Raw genomic sequence first — 17,251 nt, 5'->3', positions numbered from 1 at the left:
CACTATCTAACTTACTATTTACTCATAAACCTACTAATCACTGATGGCTTTTCATTTCATATGAATGAAACCTATTCACATAGTTTTCAATGACTTTCCAGTTGCTAAACTCAGGGTATAGTAGCAGTAATGCACGTGTTAATGATTATTAGAAACTATTTCTTGGTTTCTCTGGAGATCTACTGTTATGGTTTTCCCTACCTTAGCCTGTATACTTCTAACTCAAGTTCACTACTCGTAAGCATCTTGTAAAATCTATATAGTACCTCTCTTTTTTTACAGCTTTCTATCATTCCAGTTACCCATGATTAATCATAGCCAAAAATATAGAAAATTATAGAAATAAAAACAATGATTAATCTCTATGCATTAAATTCCATCATCATTGTCCTTAGTACAAAATACTTCCTGCTGTTGAAAGAAAATTTATTTGTATAATTTATATTTATGTTGTATTATAACATATTTGTTCTACTTTATTATTATTGACCATATTTCTGTGCTAAATTTATAAATTAAATTTATCATATATATATATACACTATGAGACATCATATTATATGTAGGATTTTATATATCTTGCTATTTTGAGCATCTTATAGAGATCTTGGACTCTTTTTCCAATAGGATTAATCTTTAACTTTCTATTGTCTTCAGAGCATTTTTGCCTGTCTTTTGTTTGTTTGTTTGTTTTTCGAGACAGGGTTTTTCTGTGTAGTCCTGGCTGTCCTGGAACTCACTCTGTAGACCAGGCTGACCTCAAACTCAGAAATCCGCCTGCCTCTGCCTCCCAAGTACTGGAATTAAAGGCATGTGCCACCACCGCCCGGCTTGCCTGTAAGTCTTAAAGACAGCTTGCTTAATAAACTTTTAGATAAGTTTGAGATGCTCAAGTCAGAAACCAACAGTCTTATTATCTCTTACAAATCTCTAATAATAATGACTACAGTTTATTGCATATCTATCATGAATAACCTATATATGAGCTACTACAAATTTATCAGCCTTGAAAATAGCTATGATTATTTTCAATGCAAACTATGTTAAATATTCTTAATGAAATATTTTTAGATGAAGAAGTAAATATGAAAAAAGTCTGAGACTTTAAATCTGCTTGTACTTATTAGTAGAGTGACTTAAGTGAATTTACTGAAATTGAAATAATCATATTTAGCTAGATGTGATGGTACACACACTTAATCCAATCACTCATGAATCTGTGAGTTTGAGGCTAACCTGGTCTACAAAGTAAACCAAAACCAAAACCAAAACCAAAACCAAAACCAAAACCAAAACCAAACCAACCAACCAACTACCAACCAAAAACACAACAGAAGAAGAACTCAGAAGACTTAGAAGAAGACTAAGCATCGTGGAGGATAGAATTACTGGTGGGAGCACGAGTGCACAAGAGAGAGAGAGAAAAGACTCAGGCTTGCTTCCTGGCATGTATATGGTAGCTCACAAACTATTCATAACTCTAGTTCCAGGGGATATAGTACTCTCTTCTGGCCTCCAGGGGTACTAGGTACACACATGTTGCACAAACATACATGCAGGCAAAACTGTAATAATTAAATAAAAAGACTCTCAAATAGTAAATAAAATAAGTCAGAAAAAATTGAAAAAAATAATAATTACATTCATTTCAATGATTTATTATAAGGATTAGCTTCTACCTATAATGTTAATGGTGCAGCATGTGGCACATTGCTGCTAGGTACTCTATGAGGGACACAAAATCTCTCTTTCAGGTATATACTAATATCCCCTTTTATCTCCATCCATTGTTTTTTTAAACAATATTGAAACTGTCTTTTTGACATCGATTTTTTTCCTCATTCGTTTATTTAATTATTTTAAATGACAAAATTTTGTTTGTTTTGAAGGAATTTAAACTGAAACTCTAATGTCAGATTTTCCCCATGTTAAAAACCCTTGTATTAAAAGCAGTATGTAAAGCAAGCCTCCTTCCATGATTATTCAGTAGCCAATAGTCTTGTGTTAAGTTTTAGCTTATTTTTTCCTGTCAAGTCATGAGTGAAGTTTATTTTTCCTCCCTCATTTCTAGAAGATCTGGGAATTGAACCTAGTGTCTTGTGAATGAAGAACATTCACTCTCTCTTATGAACATTACCCAGGCCTCCACTCTCATTCTTTAAGGTGTCATGATTTGGTGGTTATTTACTGAGAAATTAGGCAGCTGTTGCTTTTTGTTATTGCTGGTGTTTGTTAGATCATACATCAGGATAAAAGTTTTAACTGTTAAAGCTGTAGTATTAGTGAAACATACTATTTGAAATCATAAGTGCTTTATATGCTTTTATAATAAACATTGCTTTTTAGGTTTTAAAACCATTTTTGTTACGCCGTATAAAAACTGATGTAGAGAAGAGTCTGCCTCCTAAGAAGGAAATAAAGATTTACTTGGGACTGAGTAAAATGCAGCGAGAATGGTGAGCAATTTTATATCCAGTAACATTTATTTATATATGAGAATTTATTAAAAATCACATTTGTTGATTGTTCAGCTATGATAATTTACTTAAATGGTGAGCTATGTTGTTTAAATATTGTATTAAAAAATTAATGTGTTCCATTTAAAAAGGAAAATGAGATTGCTCTTAGCTCAAATATGAGTATAGCTCAAACAGGTAAAAGTTAGCTGTAAACTTTCAGCAAGTATTGTAGTTAGATAATTATCAGATGTAGGTGTTGGAACAATCAGTAGCTGATGGTAGTTTCTACTAACATAAGCAACATAGATGCAAGTAACATACAAAACAAAATATTCAAATCTTTAGTTTCTTTTCTTTCTTTTTTTATTGGATATTTTATTTATTTACATTTCAGATGTTATCCCCTTTCCCCGTTTTCCCCCTGACACCCCCATCCCATCCCTCCTCCTCCTGCTTCTATGAGTGTGTGCCCCCACCCACTCCCACCTCCCTGCCTTTGAATTCCCCTACACTGAGGCATCCAGCCTTCATCGGACCAAGGATCTCCTGTCCCACTTATGCCTGACAAGGCCATCCTCTCCTACATATACAGATGGAGTCATGGTTCTCTCCCTGTGTGCTCCCAGGCTGGTGGTTTAGACCCTGGGAGGTCTGGTTGGTTGGTATTGTTTCAGATCATATTTTCTTTCAAATCAAAAAGATTTGTTTTTTGTTTATGTGATTGAACCCAGGGCACTGTGCACATTAATCATGCATTCTATCATTGACTGACACCTCTAGCACTCAATTCAAATCTGCCTTTATCTACTTTATTCGTACTTAATAGGAATCCAGCCATTACCACTAGTGGGATATTTCTTTATGGCATTGTTTTCTTGAAATTGATTAATTATAGTTTCACATTTTAGGTATACAAAAATTCTGATGAAAGACATTGATGTTTTAAACTCTTCTGGCAAGATGGACAAGATGCGACTCTTAAATATTCTGATGCAGCTACGAAAGTGTTGTAATCATCCTTATCTGTTTGATGGAGCAGAGCCTGGCCCACCATATACGACAGATGAGCACATTGTCAGTAATAGTGGTAAAATGGTAGCTCTGGATAAGCTATTGGCGAGAATTAAAGAACAGGGTGAGTGAGGATTTTTTTTTTAGTTAGCATGGAATAGACTCATGATAATGATTTGTATGTGAACAAAATGCCTTATATTCATTCATTAGGAGACATTGTTGAGTACTTATTCTTTGCCAGGAGTTCTCCTACAGTCTAGGAATGCAAAGATGACTACAGCGATAGTTTTGCCTTAGAGAAGCTCACAGTGTAGTGAGAAAGAAGAGTTGCAGTTCATTGTGCTAAGTGCACTTCATCGTGCTGTTGAGAAAGTGAGAACTGGGAATGTCTTCACAGTGATGATATTTGAAAGTGAAGACTGGGGGTTGAAAGCAGGAGTGAGCCATTGGTAATGGGATGGGTGTGCTTGTCTAGGGCAGGGAAACAGGAACCATAGCACAGGCATTTTTGGTATGTAATGTAGTGTGGCATTTCTCGAACTTGGAAAAGATAGATAGTGTCAAATTATGCACCATTATGTACCAAATTATGGAAAGCCTTTAAAACCATACTTTAAAGACTCTTATGTTGGATGTAGAGAAGTTAAAGAAAACTCAATGACAGGAAGTAACATGATCAGAACTGTATGGCAGGAAGATAATGCTGGAAGCACTGTGTGGGAAATCTGGGAATGAGAGAGCAAAACCAGAAGACAAGGTGAAGACAGTTGCAGTAATAAACCAGAGAGAGATTATATGGACCATTGTAGATCCTTGGGACAAAGACAAGGCAGAATCTAAGCCATGGTAGTGTATGTGCAAGAATTTTTTTAAAAAAATATTTATTTATTTGTTTACATCCCAAATACTGCTCCTTTTCCAGGTCCCTCCCTCACTAAGTCCCTTACCCTGATTCCCCCTCCTTTTCTCCACCGAGCAGGTGGGGTCCCTCCTGGGTATCCCCCCACTCTGGCACATCACATCTCTGCCACATCAGGTGCATTCTCTCCCACTGAGGCTAGACAGGGCAGCCATGAAGACTGAGCTATTTGTCTGCTACATATGTGCCAGGGGACTTCATTCCGGCCTGTGTATATTCTACCAACATAGTTCAGATTCTAAGAGCTCCCAGAGGCTCAGGTTTGTTAACTTTGTTGGTCTTTCTGTGGAATCTTCCTCCACTTCAGGGGCTTCAATCTTTCCCCCTACTCTTCCATAGATGTCCACAACCTTTGTCTCATGTTTGGCTGAGCATCTCTGTATCTGTTTTCAGTAAGCTGGGTAGGGCCTCTCAGAGGAGAGTTATGCTAGGGTTCTGTCTGCAAGCATAAAAGAGTATCATTAATAATGTCAGGGGTTGGTGCTTGCCCATGGGATGGGTTTTGACTTGGGCTGGATATTGGTTGGCCTTTTCTTCAGTCTCTGCTCCATCCCTGCATTTTTTTTTAAGACAGGATAAATTTTGGGTTGAAAGTTTAGTGGATGGGTCCCTATCCTTCTCCTATGGGTTCTGCCTAGCTACAGGAGGTGATGTCTGCAGGTTCCATGTCCCTAGTGTTAGGCATCTTGGCTAAGGTCACCAGCATTGGCTCCTGGGAGCCTCCCCCATTCCAGGTCTCCGGGTCTTGCTAGAAATTCTCCATTTTCCCCCACCCCAGTCAGCTGCAGATTTTCATTCATTCTCCTAGATCTCTGGGCCTCTTCCCATACCTAATCATGACCTCCCCCATTTCCCAACCTCTCCACTCTCCCACCCAGTTTGCTTTCTCCCTTTCCCTCCTATGACTATTTTGTTTCCTTTTCTAAGTGTGATTCAAGTATCCTTGAATCCTTGCTTGGGCCTTCCTTCTTGTTTAGCTTCTTTGGGTCTGTGGGGTATATCGTGGGTATGCTGTACTTTATGGCTAATGTCCTTTTAAAAGTGAATGCATTCCATTTATTTCTTTTTGGGTCTGGATTATATCACTCAGGATAATATTTTCTAGTTCCATCTACTTGTCTGCAAAATTCATAATGTCTGCAAGATTTTTTAAGACCTAAAGAAAACTTTATAGTTTAACAAATAGATAATTTTGTGTAACATTATTTATTTATTTATTTTTTTGGTGTTTGTGTTGGCATGTTCATATGGCATATTATTTAGATTGTTTATGATACTGTATTTTCTTTTTGGTTTTCAAGGTATCTGGATTTATTTGCATATATTATTAACTGCACAAAGATAATGTGTTTCATTATGTAGTTTTCATCTTTGAACATGTTGTGTAACTATTTTCTGGTGAAATACTTTAGGATCAAGAGTTCTCATATTTAGCCAGATGACTCGACTGCTAGACATTTTGGAGGATTATTGTATGTGGCGTGGTTATGAGTATTGTCGCCTGGATGGACAAACCCCACATGAAGAAAGAGAGGTGAGGACAAGAAAGTAAAGCAAGATATCAAAAATCAGAGCTCAGTTGCACAATATGTTTCTTTACTGTTGTTTTAAACTTTGGTCTCCTCTACTGCTCAGTGATACTGACTTCCTCACTGCCACCATGATCTTTCTTCTATCATCACTCTTCCACACTTAGTTTCCGTTCTGCTGACTTTTTCCAAATCATCTGAGGCTCTTCGGAGATAGGCTTTTCTAAGAACACAATCTCTTTTAGCCACTGCTCCATTGAATACTGTCTCTCAAACTAACTCCCCGACTTCTGATTATATGTTTCTTTTCTTTCTGAATTTGTGTCCCATGGTGGACCCTTGCCATTTGTGGAGTTTAATAGTGGTCATTTGGCTGGTTTATGATCAACCAACTCTAGTGTTGAAGAAGCAGTCTTGGCTGTAGAGGGCTTTTGTAAAAATGAAGTATGACAAAACAGGTGCAGGTACTTATGAGTTTGGGATTTTAGGATGGTAAAAATGTTGGTCTGTAAGCATGAATAATTATACCTACCTAGCACCCAGTGTCTTCTTTATATTTGAAAATCCTTGTAAGTCTTTAGGTTATCCATCACAAAAATCATGATTGAAATCCATTTTAAACCCATTACATCATTTTGTGGATGGCTTTGCTATTTCTTTCTCTCTTTTCTATGATCCTTTAGGTCTCTCTCTCTCTCTCTCTCTCTCTCTCTCTCTCTCTCTCTTTTTCAAGTCAATACCCATGTTCTGGGCAAATGAACAAGATTTTATGGAAATACCCTGAACTTGGTTTGAAGACCTGATTTTTGCACTAACACCACTACTTTCTAGTGGCCATTTCATTCTACGAGCCTCAGTATCTTTATTATAAAGATAAATTAATACTAATGCTTCTTACTGATGACATTGTGAAGATTGGTGGGTAGGAATAGAGAGGATTAGCTAGGGTTTATTGCATAGCCATAACCTATTAGTAGAAATCTGTATAATTAATATCAAGATGAAGATATAAATTCTTAAATGGCACCAATTTACTTTGTTTACAAATTTTAAGGTTTTCATTGGCATGAGCTTCTTAGTGATATAAGAGTGAGATGAATATTGTTACTCTCATAGGCATTGTACCAGTATAACACACTTAGGAATACAAAGCTTAGACCCAGTCCTTCTTTAACTTTTTTAACTGATTTAAGATGGTCAGCCTGTGAGTTAAGGGACTATAGCAAATTCATGACTTGGAGTTTATTATAAGGGTGTTCTCTATGTTTTATTTAGAAATAGCTGAGTGGAGTTAACAGGCAACAGTCCAGATTACCTTACATGGATAGCTGGTTTTCAAAACATCAGAAATCCTTAGAATTGACAGGACAAACATTTCAGTATTAATGTCCATTTTCATTAGAGACCTGTCTGCTCCGGACAGCTTCCTATGTTAAACTCTAAGAAGAAATTGAGCATCCTTGGAGTTACTCCAGTTGTGGTGAGACAACTCATTCAAGCCACTAGGCAAGAATTGCCACTTTCCTTCTACAGACAAATTACTGTCCAGAAAAGGACACACTTGCAGAATAGTCGACTGATTATATCTGCCTAGACAGAGTAATCAGCCCTTAATAATTCTGCAGCACTAATGTCTGTCAGATGATCCTGGGCCAGAAGGCAGAAGAACAGATGCTCCAACGTTTTGAAGTAGAGCGAGTGTCCAGGTGTTCAGAGGTACAAACAGATTTAAAACCATGCACTGTGTTATATTCTGTGTGACAGGAAATCACACACACGTCTATTTCTTTCAGAACACCTTCTGAGGCCACAGGAATCTCAGCCCATGTTCCTCTACTTCCACAGTTCCTCCCATTGACAAGGCTTTCTGTCTCCTATGTACACCCTTATTAAAACCTGGCTACCACATACTGAAGCTTTGCCAACAGCACACAGACTTTTATGTTAAGGCTTTTCTGCTACCTGTTAAAAGAAAACAGTCATGGTAACTTTTGCACATAAACGAATGTTTAAAAACTTCAATTATTTCCCACCTTATAGTTTGAAGTTCTCTGAGACAGTTACTTGAAACGTTTGTTGATTTAGTCTTGAGAACCCATTTCTTCAATAAGCATAACATCTTTAGTGTTGAGAACCGCACTAGCCCCACGTTCGGGCGGCCAAAAAATGTCGCGGCCCGAGCAAAATGTTGAGGCCCGGGCTGCCCCGTATTTGGTGGCCACTGTATCCCGGTCCAAGCTGCTGCTCCGGTCCGTGGGTCTTTGTTCAGCAAGAGAGAGAGAGAGAGAGTGAGGCCGGACTCGAAGAATGGAGACCAGACAGAATGTGTTTCAATCCCGTTTATTCTTCAGTCTCTCTTCCTCTCTCCAAGTCCCAAGTCCTAAATTCCTAGTCCCTAGTTCCTACTGCCTCCAAGTTCCAAGTTTCTTCTTCCAAGTGCCAAGTGCCTAATGTCTAATAACTAACTCCAAGTTGTTCTCTCTAACCTAATTCCTAGTTCCAAGTTGTACTCTCTGAAGTGTCTGCTTCTCTGTCTCCTCTGTCTGATTCTCTGATCTCTGTCTGCCTCTGCCTTTTATATGTCTCACTTCTAAGCCATGCCTTTTGTTCACACCTATAATCATGCCCTTAGGTCTTGTCTCTAAATCTGATCTCTAGGTCACTCTTAAGTCACACACCTTTAATCTCACACACCTTTAATCTCACACACCTTTAATCTCACGCACCTTTAATCTCAAGGTATCTAAACCAAGATTATCGGAGTGTGCTCAGCTGTTGTAGGCTATTGTAATCCAAGTCTCATGTCAGGGTATATGGCTCAAGATGGCTGCAAAGCTGATAGCCACTTTCTGCTAAAGTTGGCCCCCAACACTTTAGTACTGTTCAAGATGAATGCCCTTTCTTGCTAGAAATGAAGAGGACACCAAGGCAGTATTTAGTAGGTATTATGTGGCCTTAAAATGCCAGTTGTCATTTCTGACCTAGCTATATGGAAATCTTAGTTTTTTTGTTTTGTTTCATTGTTTGTTGTGTTTTTCTTTTGTTCTTTCTTTTATTTATTTATTAATTATTTTATTTATATCCTAAATGTTGCCCCATCCACCTCAGTTCTTGCTCCTCCCCCTCTTCTTTGCCCCCGTCTCTCTCTCTCTCTCTCTCAGATTTATTTATTTATTTTATATGTGTGAGTACACTGTAGCTGTCTTCAGACACACCAGAATAGGGCATCAGATCCCATTACAGATGGTTGTGAGCCACGATGTGGTTGCTGGGAATTGAACTCAAGACCTCCAAAAGAGCAGTCAGTGCTTTTAACTGCTGAGCCATCTCTCCAGCCATCTCTTTTTTAAAATCTTCAAGTATTATTCTGCGTTCAAAGATTTTGAATTACAAGCATCACATTCTAATACCATGATGTCAGAGTCATTCTTTCCTCTGGGAGACATATTGTTTATATTGCTATTCATATAATCATTTCATGTCTTTTTACATTTGATTCTTTGCTCTGTGTATCAGCAGTGGAGATATTTTCCCCTCAATAGTTCTGACATTTGCCCTTTCCCTATGGATAAACTCAGCTAGCTAGGCCTCTGATCATCCTCTGACTTAATTGGTTTCACTCTTATAGGGAAAGGACTTAACATTTAGTGAGAAGCTACTGTAAGCTTGGCACCTGGTGGTTCACAATGATTCTCCCAATAATCTGGGTTAAAGTACTGATAAACTTGTCCAGATTAAATTGTGTCCCAGAGGAGTTAAAGACTTGTGTTTCAGATGTGTATGTATGGCTGAGTTGTGCTTCACTTCCAGGTCTTTGCAATTTTCTTTACACCAGGGTGCCTGTCACTGCACCTTTTTGCATTCTGTACTCCACGGTTTCATGCTCTACTGACTATAGAAATGCTAGGCACCAACTCTCACTAGAACATAGACCATCTTTCTCTATTGCATTAAAAAAATAACTGTGCATTTTGTGACTATATAAGTAATATGAGTACTGAGAGAGATTTACAAAATCAATTATCTCTGGGAAATCTTTATGAGAAATAATATGTAAGAAGTTGGTACCATACTATATATGCGTGCTATATATAAAGTTAAGTATATCAATACTTTTAATCAGTGCTTAATCATTGTGCTTTATCAGTAAAAATAATCACTATCTATAGTTTTAGGAAAATATTTAACCACAATGATATGTACATAATATGTCCCTTTTGCGATAATATAGGTTGTTTCCAATTTTTCACTGTTGTAAATAATGCTACAGTGAAAGTCATTATAAATAAATCTTGTGCACATCTCTGATTGTTTCCTTAGGGTAAGTTCCTGAAAATGGAATTATTGGGTCAAAGGGTATGAACAGTATTAAGGCTCTTGGTGTGTGCTGTCAAATTGCTTTCTAGAAAGGTTCCAATTTACACTCCCAGAAGCAATATCCCTCTGGTCCCTCATTAGCTTTGAGTATTATTATTTTGATTTATTCTTAAAATGTTATTATAGTGTTTGTTTGCATCTATTTGGTTACTAGTGAGAAACTAACGTTATTCTTGTAGTTTTTGTATGTTTGTATTTATTCTGTGAGTAGAAGTTCTTCTTTAAGGCTCATTTTTTTATTGGAGACAGCATTTTTCTAATTAATTTCTATGAAAACATTGTATAGAGGATATTAACAACATATTAATTTTAAAGATTCTTTATTAAATATTCCTGGACATGTCATTCTGATTTTCTTGATTCTTCACCCATTTTCCCTTTGTCATTATACTGAAATAGATCATTTTACTCTCATTTGTATTTCTCAACTTTTCTCTCTTGATTGATCTTAGCCACATGTTGTTTATCAGCCCTCAGAATGATATTGACATTTCTGACATGTTACCTGAAAATATATTTCAGCTCTTAATCAATTAGAATAGTTTTACTATTATCTTCAAAGAATGCAAATGAATGAATTGCTTAGTTAAATTTATTTGTATGATTGTCCTATGTCTCTATTGGTTAACATTTGCAAGTTTCATTTATAAAGACATATTTTCTCTAGCAACTCACACAGGGCAGTGTATAGAGAAATAGCATGGAAGATGGAAGAATATTATAAAGTATTAGGTTATGGAGAATATTATATTCAAGGTATAAAAGTGTTTTCTATGAGTATGCTAACTTTTCTCTTTCTTAAATTTTGGAATGTAATTCAGTTTTTCTCTTTTTATATTTCTTCGTTAATTAAAAAGGAAGCGATAGAGGCCTTCAATGCTCCGAATAGCAGCAAATTCATCTTTATGCTGAGTACTAGGGCTGGAGGACTCGGAATTAACTTGGCAAGTGCTGATGTGGTTATCCTATATGATTCAGACTGGAATCCACAGGTCGATTTACAAGCTATGGTTAGTAACATTTAATGATACCAGGAATTCATTGAACCTCAGAATGCTATTGTTTACATAGGACAAAGGTAATGCATAATGATAGGGTAACAGTTTTTTTTTTTTATAGACGTTAAAGTCACTGAGTTAATTGTGAAAACAAGTAAAAGAAATGAAAGCTAACAGATATGCTTCAAATAAAAGTGTAAAACTTATTCATCTATCTATATGTAATCTTTATCTAATTTTATCTTTATATCTATTTATGTCAACTTTTGTCTATTTTTGAGTATTGAGGAGGCTTTCTTAGTTTATTTTAATAAGGGTTAAAAATTAATCTCATTTTTTTTGATTAACAAGTGCCTATTAAAATCTTTAGGTTAGGCATGATGACTTTTAGTCCCAGAAGCAGAGCCAGAGGGATCTCTATGAATTTAAAGTCAACCAGGTCTACATAACAAGTTCCAGGCCAGCTGGGGCTTCATGGCTATACCCTGTTTAAAAAAAAAAACAAACAAACAAACAAAAAAAAAACTTTAGTACCGTTTAACGTTTGTAATAAATAATTGGGATGAATAGGTAAAAATGCAAGAAAGGAAAATACGCTGTTTGAGGATATCATCTGAAAACGTGTGCGTGTGCATGCATGTGTTGTATGCATTTGTGTGGGTGTGTATTCCTAAGACAGCACATGTGAAAACCTGAGATTGACAGGAGGATGTGTTCCCCAATTGCGTCTCTATCATATGTTTGAGACAGGTTCTCTTACTGAACCTGGAGTTTGTCACTTTGGCTTGACAGGTTGATCAGTGCTCCCCAGCCCTGCCCCGAGTCTCAGCCTCCCAGTGCTAGCTTTTTAAGTGAGCACCACTATGCCTGGCTTTTATGTGGGGTGCTAGAGATCCCAACTTAGGTCCTTATATTTGAACAGCAAGCACTTTACCCACTGAGTCATTGAATGTGTGTGTGTGTGTGTGTGTGTGTGTGTGTGTATTTTAAAAGAATGTTTTATCTTACCCTTTATCACAATCTGGTCATTCAGAGATTACTGGTTGGAGTTTAAAGTTTTAGATATTTGTACAGTATGGAATCTTCCTTGAAAGTGCCTTATTGAAACATTTGACTATTGTATTGTGTTTACATTTACTACAGGGACTGTTTTCAAGCCCGTTTCTTTGATTCTCTCCACCTCCTCTCTGTTCTCATTTGCTCTCTTAGTTTCTGCATTTTAAACACACTCTCCACATTCTTATATTTTGCCAGAAGTTGCCACCTGCCACCTTTGCTAATTATAAACCATTGGAGCAATTTTAGAATCTTAAAATTATGAAGATCTCATTAATATTTATGAGCCTTTACTATGTATCCCAGAATTGCCTTGGTAAGCAGAAAGAACTGCTTGATGATGAGATAAAGCAGACTTTTGTTAACATAGCAGCCGTTGCTATCTGCTTTGTTCCTTTAAAAACTCCTTGCTCCTCCTGGAGATGGTTGCATTAAGTGAGTTAACGTTACCTCGTAACTCAGTGTGGAAGCCTTAGCTGCTGTTTGTCCTCATCTTAAAGAGGATTTGCATTATGACATTCTGAAAGTTTCCCAGTAGCAGCACAGTACACTTTGAGATTTCTTTGTTCCCAGAAGTCTTTGGATATCCTTAACAGCCATCATCCTCCTTTCAAAGGTGAAAGGTTTAGAGAGATTGAAGTCTGAATTTTATTTTCAGATATTTATAGCATTGTAGTTATATGTCTAAGTCTCGTCCACAGTCTCCAGCATCTTACAGTTGGATTTTTGTTGTTGTTGTTGTTAGGATCGGGCACATCGCATTGGTCAGAAGAAGCCAGTACGAGTCTTCCGTCTCATTACGGACAACACAGTGGAAGAGAGGATTGTAGAGAGAGCTGAGATAAAACTGAGACTTGATTCAATCGTTATACAGCAAGGTATTCCTATGTAGAAACTTCATTAATTTGAGGAGGTGCAAAACACATTTAGTTTCCTTCAAAGGATACTGCTTTTCAATAAAGGTTGACTGAAAATTACAAACAGTGAAAATAATCTTTTCTCCATTTATTTTTAGCTCATAATATAGTTTAGTCATTTATTTCTTACTCTTCTTCCCTCCAAACACACACACACGCACACACACACATACACATACACATATGCATGTATATATGCACACACACATATATTTCTCCTTCCTCTTTCAAATTAATGGCCTCTTTTAATTGATTGTTATTACATGCATATATGTATATGCATATTCCTAATATAATATGCTCAGTCTATATAATGTTACCTGCATATAAATAATCTTTGAAAAGATGTTCATAATCTTTGTAATTTAAGCCTATGCCTTCAGTACATGAAATAAATGCACTGTGTTATACTTGAATGCCAATGACATGTCTTTTGTACTTTTGTAGTACTTTATAACTATTATTTAGCAGAAAAATATTGGCTTCTGAGAAATTTAAACAAATATCCATCAAAGCATCTTTTCCATGCAGAGAAGTTATCTGAAAAATGAAATTGGAACACAAAGAAAGTATTAACAGGATAGCAAAATAAAAAATGTGCTAGACCAAAACCTTCTAGTTACTTATTAAGTAGATAACATTAAACTTAACAATTTTCTCATAAAGCTGCTTTATGTATGATTTAGTCCAATGTGTCTGATCAGAACCATTATATTGTACTTTCTTTGAAATATAATGGAATATATTCCATTTTGATTGTTATTAGGAAGACTCATTGACCAACAATCTAACAAGCTGGCTAAAGAGGAAATGCTACAAATGATACGTCATGGTGCCACTCATGTTTTTGCATGTAAAGAAAGTGAGCTGACAGATGAGGACATTGTAACTATTCTGGAAAGAGGGGAAAAGAAGGTTAGTTGAAAATAGCACTGTATTCCTATAATGTAGGTTATACACATTCTATACGTTTCCACATATATGTTGTATTTGGGTCGAACTGCATGTTTCAAATTGACTTAAGTTCTTCCTAGGAATCTGAAGGATTGTCTTTGCCAGCACAGGGACGTGATTTACTTTTTTCTTCTTTTTCTTTTTTAAGGTCAGCACCACTAGGCAGCAGCATTTAAAATTAAGTGACTTGGTGTCCTTTTGAAAATACTGTACTTAAACATCCAGTGCATCTTGTACTTAATCACATATGGATGGACTTCATTGTGTGATTTTTTTTGCACTGTACTACACAAATAAAACCAATTGAAAGTGTTTTGTAAATAGTGTGAGACATTAAATCATTCTTTATCAAATCACCCTAAGTGGTTTTACAATATTGCAATTTTACATGTACTTATGGCCATTCCACAGATGATTCTTAGTTTCCAACAGAAGAGAAGGGAAACAATGTTCTAATGATTTTCCATGTGCTTATTGCCCTTCATACTTAAAAAAAAATCATCACACCATTGTTTCACCTGAAACTACCTCAGTATTTTTAATGACATGAGATATTTAATATCCAGTAAGTACTCAAACTTTTAAGTGTTTCATAGCTAGTTAGTTGTACTTAAAGATATATTGCCCTTTTTAAAAAAGTGCAGGTAAAGTCTGCACACTGCAATTGATGATATGTTGTCCATAAGCCCACTCTCTCTTTGTGTATTTTCCCCCAATTTACTTGGCAAAAACCCTGGGTTGTTTGCCTTTTGACTTAATCATTGTATAGGTTTTGTGGGTTGCATATCTATGGCTCTTTTAAACATGTTCAAGATTGTCTTGCTTCTTTTGATCTTTCTATAACAAAATACCTGAGGCTGACTACTTTGTAGGGAAAAAAGATGTTTGGAAGTCCAAGAGCTGGTGCTAGCTTTGGCTTCCAGTGGGGGCCTCGTGGAGGATAGCATTATCTGGTGGGAGCACATGTGCACATGAGAGAGAGAGAGAGAGAGAGAGAGAGAGAGAGAGAGAGAGAGAGAGAGAGTAAGAGAAGTGCAGAAGAAGATTTCCTGATTTTATAACAACCCATTGTCATAGTAATTAATCCAGTCACACAAAAGTTAAAGAGCAGGCCTCTGAGACCTAATTTACTTCTGAGGGAAACCCTTAATCTCTTTTAAAGATGTCAACATCTCTTTGATGTTCCACCAATTCAATACCATTATGGTGGGGACCAGACTTGCAGTTTATAATCTTTGGGAAATAAAAAAAGAACTATCAAAACTGTAGTAAATACATATCCTGCAAAGGTTCAGTTTGGTTCTCAAAGTGCTTTCGTTTTAAGGGTCATAGAACATTCTTGTGTAACTATGTTTTATATCAATATGCAAAAGTGTTTTATAAAGTTTAACTTTACCTTTATGATAGTACCAGCTATTTCTCTCATTAACATTATACAACAGAAATTATATTAGGGCTAGATCTTTAGTGATAAATGTCCTGTAAAGAAGCCCTGAGTGAAAATATTTGGGAATGAAGCATTTCATTTTTTTTTTCAAATACTTGGGAGAAGTTAAAATTTTAGATGTATCTGACTGGAGATAGAATGTAGGGCCTTGCATGTTGTATGTAAGTACTCTGCCACAGATTTTACCATCACGTCAAGAAAAACATGTTCTCTCTTGAGTTCTTCCCCCTCCTCTCTGTCATCACTGTTATTTTTAGAATTTTTATTTTACTATTTTATTTTATTTATTTTACGTATATGGGTATTTTCCTCCATGTATGCCTGCATACAGTGTGTGTGCCTGGTGTCCCTGGAGGACAGAAGACGGTGTCAAATAAGCTTGGATTGGAGTTATGAGTCAGCCACCATTTAGGTGCTGGGAATTGAGCCTCTACAAAGAGCAACAAGTGCTTACACTGCTGGGACATCTCTCCAGCTCAAGTGTTTTATTCTTCTTTTGTAACTTAGCAGAGTAGATATTTCATGTCAAATCTGGATTCCAGAAAACTAGAAAATTCACATTTTGTAAGTTGATTCATTGATAACTTTCTCATTTCAATATATATTCAACTTTAGACTGCAGAGATGAATGAACGCATGCAGAAAATGGGAGAGTCGTCTCTAAGAAATTTTAGAATGGACCTTGAACAAAGTCTGTACAAGTTTGAAGGAGAAGATTATCGTGAAAAACAGAAGGTAACTTAATACTTTCAGCCATTAGGCTGGCAGACTTTTGTTTTTCCTTATAAAATCTATTACAGTAACACAGTCACTTATGTAGTGCAAGGAATAGCTTTAATATATTTTGCTTTGAGATGATGATAGTCATATTTGCTGTTGTCACTGCCAGTAGAATAGTCTTGTCCCAAGTTTTGGATCGAAAGCATTTCATGCTTTGGAATTTTATTTTTTTGTTGTGTTGTCGTCCTTGCTATTGTTTTTTTTGTTCGGTTTTTGTTCTGTTTTGTTTTTTGGGTTTGTTTTTGAAATATTTGCAGAGATAATACTGGTCTGACAATTTGAAGTCTGAACTATTCCAAAAATTTCCTTAAAACTTGGAATTTGAGAGCATTTTGTATTTCAGATGTTTTTGTTTAGATGCTCAAGCTGCACTACTAGTTGTGTTAGTGAAAATGAGTCCAAGAATGTGGCTTAGACCACACCAGAAATCTCATTTCTATCACTAGGTAATACCTTAGGGTACTCAGCTTTGTTATGTTCCAAAGGTGGATTCTAGTATATATACAGAGTGACTTTTATGGGAAATGAGTTAATATTTGTAAAGTAACTAGCACTGTGCATACAAGTGAGTGTCTTAGTTGCTTTTCCCATTACTGTGATTAAAAAAAAAAAAAAAAGCAAAAGCAACTTACATGGAACTGGAGAGATGGTTCAATGGCTGAGAACATGCATGCGCTGCTCTTTCCAAGAATCTGAGTTCAATTCACGGCATCCATGTTAGGTGGTTCATAATCTCTTAGAACTCCAGCTGCAGAGGATCTGTCACCTCTGTCATCTGTATACCTTCCTGCATACAACAAA

General features: G+C 36.4%; 1 protein-coding gene across 1 annotated transcript in view; it reads left to right on the top strand.

Annotated features, from left to right (window-relative positions):
- The window catches only part of Smarca1 (SNF2 related chromatin remodeling ATPase 1), a 74,313-nt gene that overhangs the window by 20,046 nt on the left and 37,016 nt on the right, over window positions 1-17,251 (top strand). The window contains 7 exon segments of the mRNA XM_034485783.2: window positions 2,347-2,456; window positions 3,368-3,594; window positions 5,805-5,926; window positions 11,156-11,308; window positions 13,098-13,230; window positions 14,036-14,184; window positions 16,286-16,405. Of these exon segments, the coding sequence (XP_034341674.1) occupies window positions 2,347-2,456; window positions 3,368-3,594; window positions 5,805-5,926; window positions 11,156-11,308; window positions 13,098-13,230; window positions 14,036-14,184; window positions 16,286-16,405 (1,014 nt within the window).

This window comes from Arvicanthis niloticus, chromosome X, assembly GCF_011762505.2.
Source record: "Arvicanthis niloticus isolate mArvNil1 chromosome X, mArvNil1.pat.X, whole genome shotgun sequence".
Taxonomy (NCBI): Eukaryota; Metazoa; Chordata; class Mammalia; order Rodentia; family Muridae; genus Arvicanthis; species Arvicanthis niloticus.
The sequence above is the reverse complement of the archived record's forward strand: the minus strand, read 5'-3'. Positions and strand labels throughout refer to the sequence as shown.